Genomic DNA, 14,152 nt, shown 5'->3' with positions numbered 1-14,152 from the left:
TGATTCTAATTTTTAAAAAGTACAGTTTTCATATACATGGATATTTATTTGTTCAACAAATGTTTACTAACATGCCAGGTACCATTTTGTAGTTCATACAATCTAGTGGTAGAGAGAGACAAACACGATAACTAAGTAAAATACAGTATTTAGAATGTTAGAAGATGAAAATAAAGGGAAGAAGAGTAGGAAGAATGTAAAAGGGAGACTAAAATATGAGGCAAGTGAAGTGACATTCAAGGCAGAAGGCATAGCAAGAGCAAAAAGGACGGTCATTATGGATAGAGCAAAGTGACCAAGAGAAGGTAGTAAAATAAGATCAGACAGGTGTAAGAAGTGGTGTGAGTGGGCAGAACATGTAAGGTCTTAAAAGGCTTTAAAGGTTAGAAGTGAGGACTTTTAGTTAATTACTGTACCAGGTTTTGAACTTCAGTTACCTTACAATGATGGCGTATGCTTTTCTTTTAGTTATCTTTGCATAGTTCACAGTTTAAACTGAACACATTATTGTAATAAAGAAAAAAGAAAAAAAATCATTGAAGTTGATTGAGAATAGACATGCACAATAGGACATTCCTAAAAGCTGCTTCTTGACTTTGTGATCCACAGGTATGCAGTAAATCTCTAAATGTATTTCATGTAATGTATAAACAACAAAGGTACGAAACAATTAAAGATTTTATTTAAAAACAGATATCTATGTCTCAGCTATAGAAAGGATGCCTTCTAAGATTTATAAAAATGCAAAAGGAAACAATATTATGAAATAACTATTACTTAGTGATTCTAACATCTAAATATGAGAGAGTAATGCAAAAACAGGATATTATAATATTATAAGGAGAAAGCACTAAAAGGTAGGTTGACTTCAATTAAGGGAGGAGAGGAAAGCAGGGAATTTAGAATAAAAAAAGTGAATTTAAATCTTAGCCTAGCTTCAGCAAGTTACTTAACTTCCCATAGATTCAGTTTCTCCATCTGTAATATGAGGGTAATAATATTTCTTACAGAGAAGACTCAAATAATACATAATCTGTCATACAACTTGGCCCTATTTCATTGCCTGGTATTTAGTAAACATTAAATAAATATTTGATGAAACTGAATATTAAAAATAGATAAAGTAACAGTTACAATAATTATAACAATATCTGTTCTCAATGTGTTCATATTCAATTAAAACTTCAAAGTGGCCAAAAAAGCTAATTTTCATTTGATCAGAATCTAAAGTAGGAAGTTGTTAAAATGAAGAACCTCTGATGTTAAATATATTTTTCAGAAAATAATAGTGTATTTTCACATTGACTTTAGAACAAAATGTTTAAAATAATTCATATTTTCTTTATGTGAGATGAAATATATAGCTTAACAAAGTCAGTAAGTCTAATTAAAAAGAATGGACCTGACTCAAATGAAAAATGTTATATATACAATTGACCTGTGAACAGCACTGTGCAGGCCCACTTTATGCGGATTCTTTAAAATAAATAAGTACTACAGTACTACATAATCTGTGGTTGGTTGAAATCCATAGGCTTGAAACTGCAGATATGAAGGGCCCAAGTGTAAAGTTACACATTGATTTTCAACTGCATGGGGGTCGGGGGCCCCAGCCCCCACTATCACTGCATATCCTTTATAAATCTAAAAAGTGTATGTTAAATTTCATAGCATTTTTAACCTTTTTAAAAAAGATGAAATATGGCAGAATATATATTCCATAATATTCAATACCAACCAATTCTTTTCCTACTATTACATTCTAGAGTACAGTTATTGATAGGAACAGAGAGTAAAGAAGCAGCTATGGGACTGCCCAAACTGTACATTTGTTTGGAGTGTTTTACTCCCCATGGGAATAAATGGGAATGATACTGTAGCGTGCCTGAAAGAGAAAAATACAAGAGAAATCATCCATTTAAAAAGGTACACATTAAGGGGCAGGAAAGGAATAAAGACGCAGACGTAGAGAATGGACTTGAGGACACGGGGAGGGGGAAAGGTAAGCTGGGACGAAGTGAGAGAGTGGCATGGACTTATATATACTAACAAATGTAAAATAGATAGCTAGTGGGAAGCAGCTGCATAGCACAAGGAGATCAGCTCAGTGCTTTGTGACCACCTAGAGGGGTGGGATAGGGAGGGTGGGAGGGAGACGCAAGAGGGAGGAGATATGGGGATATATGTATATGTATAGCTGATTCACTTTGTTATAAAGCAGAAACTAACACACTATTGTAAAGCAATTATACTCTAATAAAGATGTTAAAAAAATAATAGATATACAATAAATTTCATGCATTTAAATTGTACAATTTTATAAAAATAAAATAAAATTAAAAGGTACGCATTAAACATTCCATCAACTGGTCGTATTTCACTAGTTGGTCATGGCTTGGTAGTGTATGCCTTCGTAGTGTATTTGGTACTTCTGATAAATCCGTTGGCAACAAATTACAAGGTCTACGATCAATGAAGTACAGACTTGGATGGGGATTAAGAGAACAGTTGAGATAATTGAGCATTAGAGGCTAGGTTCCCTGACTTGCAGATCAATGCAATTCCTACAATAACATTTTGTTAATTTGATTATAAAGAAAACTATTTTAACGATATAATGATGTTTAAAATACTCATAATTCTCTCCACTATTTGAGCCAAACTTGGAGAGAAAACCATGTACATAATTTAAAGCAAAACCAAAACGAAACAAAAAACCACAGATTACAAATTAGGAGGAAGAGAAGCTGAAAGGAAAAAAGTAGGTATTTTTCATATGTAAAGGTTACCATTACCTTTTCCAAGTCTAACTCCTCTAATAAAATGCTGGCATTTTTGTTTGCTTCAGCAGCCTGTCTATCTTTGGCTTGTACTATCGACTCATACAAAGGTGACACTTCTTCAGCATCTCCTAAAATGAAAAATTAAGATGTTTCCAGACTCAAAAAATTAACAATTAGAGATTCCTGAAAACATGAAAATATTAAGGTACCTGAATGAACATAAGCAGTAAAGATCAGTAGTAGGGCAAAACAAGAGTGCAAATAAAAACATAATTTAAATGGTATATTTTAAAAAACACATAAGCAAAGAGCCTCTATTGTTCTTCAAAATAATATCCATTTGACTGGTACTAAAATTATTTACTCCTGTAATTTAAATATGAGAAATCATACTGCAAATAGAGCTGCAATAATCTGTCAGCTGGTTAGTGGGCTAAAGGAAAAGGTCAATGTCAACAAAAGAAAATGGGTTTAAAACAATTTAAAATACTTATCTGGCAAGAACTGTTCTCAAATATTTAAGCTTTGTTGCTATAACTTCTTGTGCTAGAATCATTCATAAAAAGCACGTATTTATAGACTTATCTCAGTGATTTCATTCTTAGAACATACACTTTTTGACAGGAAAGGGATATTTCCCTATGAAGACAAAAGCTTTATTTTTAATCTCTGCCCCCCTTCCATAAGGGGTATCCAGGAATATTAATTGTCATAAATGAATCTAGAGGCAGGCAAGACAGTGGATTAGCTATGTTAAATAAAACTTATGGGAAAAAGCTGTTCACTATCATGTGATAACTGCTGAGAAAATGAAAGACATTTTTAGATTTTCAGAGGCATGTCTTAGGATTTTATTCAAATATTTTTATCTCAATTAGAATTCTAAAGGGATTTATTTTATTTTCCGTACTTTCCCTGCAAAAATCCTAGCTAATTCATTCTTAAACTGACAGTTACTCCAACTTTTATATTATGTTGAACATGTTAAGAGTTTTCTTGACCATAATTAAAAGTACTGTGTTAATTTTTGTTTAGGTCTAAAAAAAATCCACTGACTTGTTCCTCTCAGAAGAGATATCTGTCTGGATAGATTATAGCACTAATGAATAGTAACAGTAACTTGCTTTAGATTGTTTAGTATTTACATTAAAATTAAATTAGCTTAAGTACTATTTAGAAAGATAAAGTAATTCTAAAACAGAAAATGTTTTATTACTTCATGAGGTAAGTAAATCATCTGAAGAGCTTCTTAAATATTATACTTCATTCCCAAATACTAGACAAATGAAAATTGCTATGTACCACACATTATTGCTCAAACTAAGACTTTTTTTATCTTAGTGTGGAATGTACATATATATAAAAAGCCAAATGGGATCCCAAGCTCATATAATGGGGATGAATTTAATCAGTATATTACCTTATCAGTGATCATTGCTATGTATCTCATACATTCAGAATCTGATGGAAACTGATTGACTTCTTTGCCTAAGTAGCGCACCACCTTCACATGACCCTAAAAAATAGATATTAATGTCAGACTGAAAACAGACTCTATCAGGATTCAGTGAATCTAGTCTGTCTTAACTAAGATTCCATTAACATTAGTGCCACAAAATAAAGACTTAAATTGGGTATTATTCGCACTTTAAATGAAAAAGAGACAGGCTTTGGTTCTAATAAGTTAGATAAATCTACATTGTTCATTTTCATCCTACCCTCCAAAAAAAAATACAGAATGACGTGACCTAAAATTCTAAACCATTCTGAATTTAAAAAAACAATAAAGTCAGTTTGAAGAAATGCAGGATATGTGTGAAAGAAAAGAAAAACCTCATCTTCTTTTTCTAGCTAATTCGTTAGAACTGAGCATCCAGTTTCAATTTGAAGCATCAAGAGAGCAGAAGTAACAATTTTGCTCTTTCTTTGAGATAAAACCTGAATGCATAGCACTATACTAGGTAGTGGAAAAGAAATAACATAACTTCCTTAAAGCTTGAGCGATGATTATATTGTTCACTGTAACACAGTTCACTAAGTTCAAAACCTTTAGACCAGCCTTCAAGAGGCTCTCTACTTTCTCTAATCCACACTATTACTGACACAACACATATAAACAGATGAATAAACATCTGTTTATATTTAGTACATTTCCTCTATTGCATTTATTTCTTCCTTCTCATCCGCGTCCTTTTGAACTATCCCTATCTTTTAATGAATAGCTTAAATGCCACTTGCACCTTTCCCTGATATCTCACCAACACTTCTACAGTATTTAAACTATTTATATGGGACAACTCATACAGCTACCTGACTTTGTGTGTGGATCCCTGATTATTACATTTTGTACAAAATGCAACAGTTGGAATCTGTACAATGTAATATGCCAACAATTACAGTTGTACCTGGTAGGCACTAAGAAAATAAATAATGGAATGAATACAAAGAGTATAAAAGATAAGTGCCTTTCTTAAGGAGCTAAGTCTATTTGGAAAGATGAGATATATGCATGTTAGATGTTAAGGTAATAACAATATATATTTGTCAAAATAAATGATAAAGATAATAATGAATTGTAGAATTTCTACAACCTTTAAGAGATTAGGTATCTCAATGTGAGCTCAAATGGAATGGGAAGAGTTTCTGTAGAAGGGGAGATTTACACTGTACCCAAAGAGTGAGTAATTTTGGAAGAATGAGGAAGGACATGGGCATTCCCAAGATGAGAACAAAGGTGCTATGAGAGACAGTGACAAAAGACCAAGCAAGGAGAAGACTCCACATTAGGGACTCAATGGGAGATGAGTTCTAAAAGCACTAGATTGGGCTTTGAATAACAAACTAAGATTGGATTTCAAAGGATTACAGAGACTGGGGAGACATGAAAAGGTACTTGAAGAGGATACTAACATAGTGAAATGGTTTGGATGATAAACTTGATATGCTAGCTTCCTTGGAGAAGACGTAGGTAGCCACTGAGAATAAGTTTGATTAGCGAGGAAAAAAAAATTCAGAGAGTCAGTGGGAAGGTAGTCTAGAACACCCAGGGAGGAGGTGGTATAAAGAACAAGAGTCAGAGAGAAGAATAAGAGAAAAAGGAAAAGATGATTTTTTACAATTTATGTATTAAAAATTTTCAATACAACAAAGTAATTTGGAATCTATAAGAGATTTTACCTACGTGAATGACAAAACTCAAAATTATACCTACAGAATGACAAAACTCAAAATTATAATCCCTGGAATAGTAGTCTGGCTTCCCCAATAACAAATCAAACCTGCATTTAAGAGATCAACCAGAACATTAAATCAAATTACTTATACACAGTTCTGTGCTATGCATTACAGAAAGTTTCAATTTCACAAGATTTATTTCTACTTCTGAAGGTTTCAAATACTGGCAGCTGAATTTTCATTTTTCCTTTTTTCCTAGAAATTAAATAATTAAAATAATCAATAATTAAAAATGTAGCCAATTTAAGTTAAATTTTTCTCTGCTGTGCTAATACAAGAAAACACTCATTCATAAACAAGTAATTAATTACTCTTAGTTGGATTTATATTTTGTGAAAGATTAAGATTGCAACTAGATTTTGCAAATACTACTTAGAACAACTTTTTAAAAGTTTACTTAGCTTTGACATCCAATATGGATACTATTAATGGCTTTTCTGGCATGCCTGTACCTACCTTTCAATGTTGCCATCAGAGTGATTATTTGCTTATTATTTTACTGCTTTCATCACTACTGTTAGATCCTAAAATAAGAGTCTTTAGTGATAATTAAATTATGCACTTCCTAGCCTAAGTGAAAAATATCCAAGTGACTGAGGATGAAAGACTTCTACCTCTCTAAATGCTGCCGTAAGAGGAGTTATCTTGCGGTTATCAGCTGCATCCACGTCTGCACCTGCTGGCACCAGTAACCGAACCACGTCAAGGTGTCCACCATTTGCTGCCAGCCACAATGGAGTGTTCCCCTTCTTGTTACGTACATCAATGTGAGCACCCTTAAATGCATGACACAAATGTCACTTTTAAATGAAATGACACAGATAATAATAAAAATCAACTATGAATTTTGTGAAAATATTTTGTAAAGGAAAAAATTGTTTAAAATACATAGGACTAAAATATATTTCTCTCTCAGAATTACATTACAAAGAATTTCCAGTCATCAAATTAAAAGCCACTGAATCAAAACTAACGATACATCAATAATTTCTTTTCTTATTTTAAAAATGACTCCTTGTGCATAATTCTGAGCTTCAAATCCTGAGAAAATGTAAAATTTTCTTTAGTGAAAAATAATGGTACATCCTGTTAATATCATAATATATTAAACTATCCCAGAGCATAAACAGTATCCTATGAGGCAATTATATCTTTCAGATTATTTGTATTCATGTATTTATATTATGTGGCTTCATAAAAGAATGAATCTTAAAATAACATGAAGGTTTAGCACTCAGTGGGCATCATGGTAGATAAGACTCATGGTAAATAACTAGTTGATAGTAGCCACTACTCATTACTACTGTTAGGACACCATGCAAAAGTCTTTCAGACTGTTAAAGTAGGAAATCCAATTTAGCATACAAGCAACTTTGAAAGACTGGCAAGTAACTCCTAGGTGACTAAAACAAAAAATATCCTGGACTCTATCTTATATCTTGAACAGTTCCATAACTGTCTCTTAAAAGCCCTAATTACCATAAAGAACAAGAAAATCAACAATGAAGCCTTAGATTATTGCCAGACTTAACAAGACTTAAGGTGGTATCTTTGCAAAACTGTGTGGGAGATGTGAATATGGATGACAATAGCTGGATGTTCAAATAGCTTATTATAGTACTTGAAAAGTATATACACAGACAAAAAAGGAAGAAAAGAAGTATTTCAAGATTGCACTGAAATATATTAAACAATGCAGCATAGCTCTGGATGGGTGGAAAATAATAGAGGTAGGTTTAAAACATAAAAAAAATACACTGCAGTTTATAGAAGTAATCACATTTGATTTTTTAATAGTTCAAGTTGCACAGAGAATAGTAATCACTAGTAACACCATGTTCATATATGAAGGGTATGGTAGCATCATACCTGCCAATGAGAAGCTCACAGGATTTATAATGCCCTTTATCTGCTGCTATGGTTAAAGCTGTATCTCTCGAGGAGGGCACTGGAGGGGCATTAACATCAGCACCTTTATCCAAAAGAACTCGGCCCACCTCTGCATATCCACCAGAGGCAGCTTCCATCAGCGGTGTGAGGCCAGTCTAGGTTTAGTGAAAAACAAAAAACAACACGTAAGAGACCAGAAAGTACTAAAATGTTAAAGAACAACGATCTGGGGGAGCAATACGGTATAGCTATTACAAAATTCACGACTAAATTTCAGCACTGACACTGCTAACCTCTCTCAGTTACAGTGAGGTCTACTGAAAGCAGATGATTCTACCCAATGTCCACTTGTTGGTAAAACTTTTAAGACACGTGTACTTGGCATATAACTGGCACTTAATAAATGCTCCCTCTCTTCTCTTTCATAATACTACACAGTTTTCAGCTGATAAGCCCCATGTCATTATTACCTATAAAAATCTATTGCTGAGGTATTTTCAAGAGTTCATGCTTAACTGAGTCATACAGAATGATTTCTGTTTAAATATATATGTAGGAGATAAATGTTACTACAAAGTACTAGAAGTATAATTAGCATATTGCTAATGTACACCTTAAATGCCAAAGCAATAAATCCATGGGTAAATCTCAGACTTTTTCTTACCTTAGCTCTGTGTTCCACATTTGCTTTTCTATCAAGCAGAAGACTAACCACTTCAGTTCTTCCTTGGAAGCAGGCTAAGGTAAGGGCAGTGTTCCGATTGGTTTCTCTCTGAGCATTTATGTCAGAGCCCATGTCTAACAGGAGCTTAACGGCAGCTGTGTGCCCATTCATAGCTGCTAACATCAGAGGAGAAATACCCAATTTGCTACCAGTTCTGGGGGTGGAAGTATGGGGAGAACAAAGGGAAAAATATATTTTTTAAATGTCCCACAAAAACTAGATGATAGGGCTTCCTTGGTGGCGCACTGGTTGAGAGTCTGCCTGCCGATGCGGGGGACACGGGTTCGGGCCCTGGTCTGGGAGGATCCCACATGCCGCGGAGCAACATGAGCCACAACTCAGGCCCGTGAGCCACAACTCAGGCCCGTGAGCCACAACTGCTGAGCCTGCGCGTCTGGAGCCTGTGCTCCGCAACAAGAGAGGCCGCGATAGTGAGAGGCCCGCGCACCACGATGAAGAGTGGCCTCCACTTGCCGCAACTGGAGAGGGCCCTCGCACAGAAACGAAGACCCAACACAGCAAAAAATAAATAAATAAATAAATAAAAATTAAAAAAAAAAAAAAAAAAAAACTAGATGATAATATAGAATTCTATCTTAGGATTTAAGATTCTTTATTCTGCAGAATTATTTAAAAGAATCATTCTTCTCAGCCCTACTAAATCTTTGAGATATTACCAAGACTACACTACAAATCTTTTACTACCCAGAACTAGAATACTTTCTGTATCTCATTCAGCATTCCTAAATATGGCATTAAAAAAAGTGTTCTACAAATATCTTTAACATAGCACTGTTAAGGGACTTGGAGAGAGAGAATAAAACTTGCCTAGAATTAATCTCAGCTCCTGCATTTAGTAATATTTTGATAATGTTCACATAGCCACCAGAAGCAGCCAGGCTTAGAGGTGTGCAATCAGAAACATTCCTGTGCTCTTTATTTGCCCCTCGAGCTAACAATAGCTCTACCACCTGGAAAAAGAAAAGGAAGAAATGTGTTTTCTTCTGATGGTGAGACAAGTTGCAAGGTGTATATTTCTGATTTCTCTTTTTTTCTGCTTTATTGTATAACAAAAGAAGGGGAAAGTCATTCGTCCTTTGCACAAAATCAGTCTCAAATGAAAGCAAAAGGTCTTAGAGGCCAATAAAGGGATAGTTTCTCAAGTAAAATCCATTTTGGAATCTGCTGAAATGGCACAGTGTTTTCATTGAAAGATCTTGACCTCATGTGTTCTTGTGCAATGCTGTTTTGGAAATTAGTATTTCTGTATTATTCTACCACACAGTGGTAAAATAGAATAAGATTTTTTCATTTATACATGAAAATGTCTTTAAAATATTTTTTAAACTTAAAAACTAAATGTTAATAACATTTTTGGAATAAAGCTAACACTTATCTTACCCCAACATTTTACCATAAAAACTTTTAAGCACACAGAAAAGTTGAAAAAAATTTACATACAATCATCACCTAGATTCTACCATTAACATTCTCCTCTACTTAATCACATTTATTCGTCTGTCCATCATTTTTTGATGCATTTCATTTCTAAGTAAATTGTAGACACCTGCAATTTCCCTTAAACACATCAGCATGTGTACCATGAACTAAACTCTTATTTGTTTTTAGGCTTTTTAGGGTTTTTTTAGGTGAAATTTGTAACTTTCAATAAATGCACAAAACTTAAGTGTATATTCACTGAGTATCGACAAATGCATAAACCTAATTTAAATCTGTTATTTACTCATGTTCTTTCTCAGCCAATCCTACCCAAAGATTAGTTTCATTTACCATAGATCTTCATATAAGTCAATCACAGTGTTTGACAATCATCTGTGTGTATTGCGTAGCATTCCATTATGTGAATATGCTGCTTTATCTATTCTATTGATAAACATCTCTACTGTTTCTAGTTTTGGGCAATTCTGAATAAAGTTGCTATGACCATTTCTTGTGGAAATATATTTTCATTGCTCATGGGCTCCACCTAGTAGCAGAATTTCTGGGTGCATGTTTAGTTAAGAAATTGCCAAACCTGTTCCTAAAGCGGTTGTACTATTTACACGCTCATCAACAAGGAGTTCTGGTTGCTCCACATCCTCAGCAAAACTTGGTATTGTCAATCTTTATAATTTTAGCCATTCTAGTGGATGTGGTTGGTGGTATCTCACTGGGGTCTTAATTTGCATTCCCTGATAGCTGAGAATATTTAGCATTTATTTAAGTGCCATTCATAGATCTTTTGTCCATTATGCCATTTAATGCACAAAACAACTCTTTGACACAGGTACTAGCATCTTCATCTTCATTTTACAAATGAGGCATAAGGAAGTTAAGGACTGCTCAAGATCATAGCACTTATCCTTGCTCTTACTGTTAAAAATGTATCTAACTGGGAAATAAATAAATGTTAATGACCAGTGCTTTGCCTTACTACCAGCTAAAACTTTACTCGTTTGAATAAAGCTATGACCAATTTTATTTTTTTTTTGTTTTTTGGGTTTTTTTAACTTCACATTCATAAGCATTCTCTTTTTTAAATTTCATTAAAAAAAATTTTTTTTGAAGTATAGTTGATTTACAAAGTTGTGTTAGTTTCAGGTGTACAGCAAAGTGATTCAATTATACATACATATACATACTTTTTTTTTTCAGATTCTTTTTCCTTAGAGGTTACTATAAAATATTGAGTCTAGTTCCCTGTGCTGTACAGTAGGTCCTTGTTGCTCATCTATTCCATACACAGCAGTGTGTATATGTTAATCCCAACCTCCTAATTTATCCCTCCCCAACTCCTTTCCCCTTTGGTAACCATAAGTTTGTTTTCTGTGTCTGTGGGTCTATTTCTGTTTCGTATATAAGTTCATTTGTATTTTTTTTTTTAAGATTCCATGTATAAGCGATATGATTCTTATCTTTCTCTGAAGCTATGACTAATCTTAGATGACTTTCTATCACATTTTTGCTTTTAGAGCCAGTAAGACTAACTGGCTTATGTAACAAGATCATAAAAACAAGCCCCCAAATTGGCATTAGGCTATTTTATTTTACAAACAGTCCCTTAAGCAATAAAGTAGAAAACCCTAATCACATTTCTTAAGTTTTCTTAATTCCTTTATGCAAAGATAACTGACCCTAGTTATCTCTCAGAGGGAATGGTCTATTCCCCGAAAGTAATAAACATTCAATATAAAAGAATTATTTTGTGATTTTATAGTAAAATGACTTTCTAATATTTTATTTTATTTTTTGTTTTTTATTTTAATGTCAAACATTTATATTAACATATTTCCATACAAATAACCCAATGAAAGTTTAGTATTAGTTGTTTTGTTTGTTTGGTTTTTTTTTTTTATACTGCAGGTTCTTATTAGTCATCAATTTTATACACATCAGTGTATACATGTCAATCCCAATCGCCCAATTCAGCACACCACCATCCCCATCCCACCGCAGTTTTCCCCCTTTGGTATCCATATGTCTGTTCTCTACATCTGTGTCTCAACTTCTGCCCTGCAAACTGGCTCATCTGTACCATTTTTCTAGGTTCCACATACATGCGTTAATATACGATATTTGTTTTTCTCTTTCTGACTTACTTCACTCTGTATGACAGTCTCTAGATCCATCCACGTCTCAACAAATGACTCAATTTCGTTCCTTTTTATGGCTGAGTAATATTCCATTGTATATATGTACCACCACTTCTTTATCCATTCGTCTGTTGATGGGCATTTAGGTTGCTTCCATGACCTGCCTATTGTAAATAGAGCTGCAATGAACATTCGGGTGCATGTGTCTTTTTGAATTACGGTTTTCTCTGGGTATATGCCCAGTAGTGGGATTGCTCGGTCATATGGTAATTCTATTTTTAATTTTTTAAGGAACCTCCATACTGTTCTCCATAGTGGCTGTATCAATTTCCATTCCCACCAACAGTGCAAGAGGGTTCCCTTTTCTCCACACCCTCTCCAGCATTTGCTGTTTGTAGATTTTCTGATGATGCCCATTCTAACTGGTGTGAGGTGATACCTCATTGTAGTTTTGATTTGCATTTCTCTAATAATTAGTGATGCTGAGCATCTTTTCATGTGCTTCGTGGCCGTCTGTATGTCTTCTTTGGAGAAATGTCTATTTAGGTCTTCTGCCCATTTTTGGATTGGGATGTTTGTTTCTTTAATACTGAGATGAATGAGCTGTTTATATATTTTAGAGATTAATCCTTTGTCCGTTGATTCATTTGCAAATATTTTCTCCCATTCTGAGGGTTGTCTTTTCGTCTTGTTTATGGTTTCCTTTGCTGTGCAAAAGCTTTGAAGTTTCATTAGGTCCCATTTGTTTATTTTTGTTTTTATTTCCATTACTCTAGGAGGTGGATCAAAAAAGATCTTGCTGTTATTTATGTCAAAGAGTGTTCTCCCTATGTTTTCCTCTAAGAGTTTTATAGTGCCCAGTCTTACATTTAGGTCTCTAATCCATTTTGAGTTTATTTTTGTGTATGGTGTTAGGGAGTATTCTAATTTCATTCTTTTACATGTAGCTGTCCAGTTTTCCCAGCACCACTTATTGAAGAGACTGTCTTTTCTCCATTGTCTATCTTTGCCTTCTTTGTCAGAGATTAGTTGACCATAGGTGCGTGGGTTTATCTCTGGACTTTCTATTTTGTTCCATTGATCTATGTTTCTGTTTTTGTGCCAGTACCTATTGTCTTGATTACTGTAGCTTTGTAGTATAGTCTGAAGTCAGTGAGTCTGATGCCTCCAGCTCCGTTTTTTCCCCTCAAGACTGCTTTGGCTATTTGGGGTCTTTTGTGTCTCCATACAAATTTTAAGATGACTTGTTCTAGCTCTGTAAAAAATGCCATTGGTAATTTGATAGGGATTGCATGGAATCTGTAGATTGCTTTGGGTAGTATAGTCATTTTCACAATGTTGATTCTTCCAATCCAAGAACATGGTATATCTCTCCATCTGTTGGTATCATCTTTAATTTCTTTCATCAGTGTCTTATAGTTTTCTGCATACAGGTCTTTTGTCTCCCTAGGTAGGTTTATTCCTAGGTATTTTATTCTTTTTGTTGCAATGGTAAATGGGAGTGTTTCCATAATTTCTTTTTCAGATTTTTCATCGTTAGTGTATAGGAATGCAAGAGATTTCTGTGCATTAATTTTGTATCCTGCAACTTTACCATATTCATTAATTAGCTCTAGCAGTTTTCTGGTGGCAGTTTTAGGATTCTCTATGTATAGTATCATGTTATCTGCAAACACTGACAGTTTTACTTCTTCTTTTCCAATTTGTATTCCTTTTATTTCTTTTTCTTCTCTGATTGCTGTGGCTCGGACTTCCAGAACTATGTTGAATAATAGTGGTGAGAGTGGACATCCTTGTCTCATTCCTGATCTTAGAGGAAATGCTTTCAGTTTTTCACCGTTGAGAATGATGTTTGCTGTGGGTTTGTCATATATGGCCATAATTATGTTGAGGTAGGTTCCCTCTATGCCCACTTCTTGGAGAGTTTT

The 14,152-nt window shown here is 34.1% G+C and overlaps 1 protein-coding gene across 1 annotated transcript in view; it reads right to left on the bottom strand.

The window, feature by feature from the left end:
• The window catches only part of LOC309606407 (ankyrin repeat domain-containing protein 17-like), a 105,999-nt gene that overhangs the window by 24,716 nt on the left and 67,131 nt on the right, over positions 1 to 14,152 (bottom strand). The window contains 8 exon segments of the mRNA XM_082343440.1: positions 2,796 to 2,884; positions 2,887 to 2,911; positions 4,204 to 4,299; positions 6,632 to 6,793; positions 7,887 to 7,891; positions 7,894 to 8,062; positions 8,572 to 8,785; positions 9,460 to 9,602. Coding sequence (XP_082199566.1) covers positions 2,796 to 2,884; positions 2,887 to 2,911; positions 4,204 to 4,299; positions 6,632 to 6,793; positions 7,887 to 7,891; positions 7,894 to 8,062; positions 8,572 to 8,785; positions 9,460 to 9,602 — 903 coding nt within the window.

The sequence above is a fragment of the Balaenoptera borealis genome (assembly GCF_965194805.1).
Source record: "Balaenoptera borealis genome assembly, chromosome: 11".
In the NCBI taxonomy this organism is placed as follows: Eukaryota; Metazoa; Chordata; class Mammalia; order Artiodactyla; family Balaenopteridae; genus Balaenoptera; species Balaenoptera borealis.
This window is presented reverse-complemented; position numbering and strand designations above follow the sequence as displayed.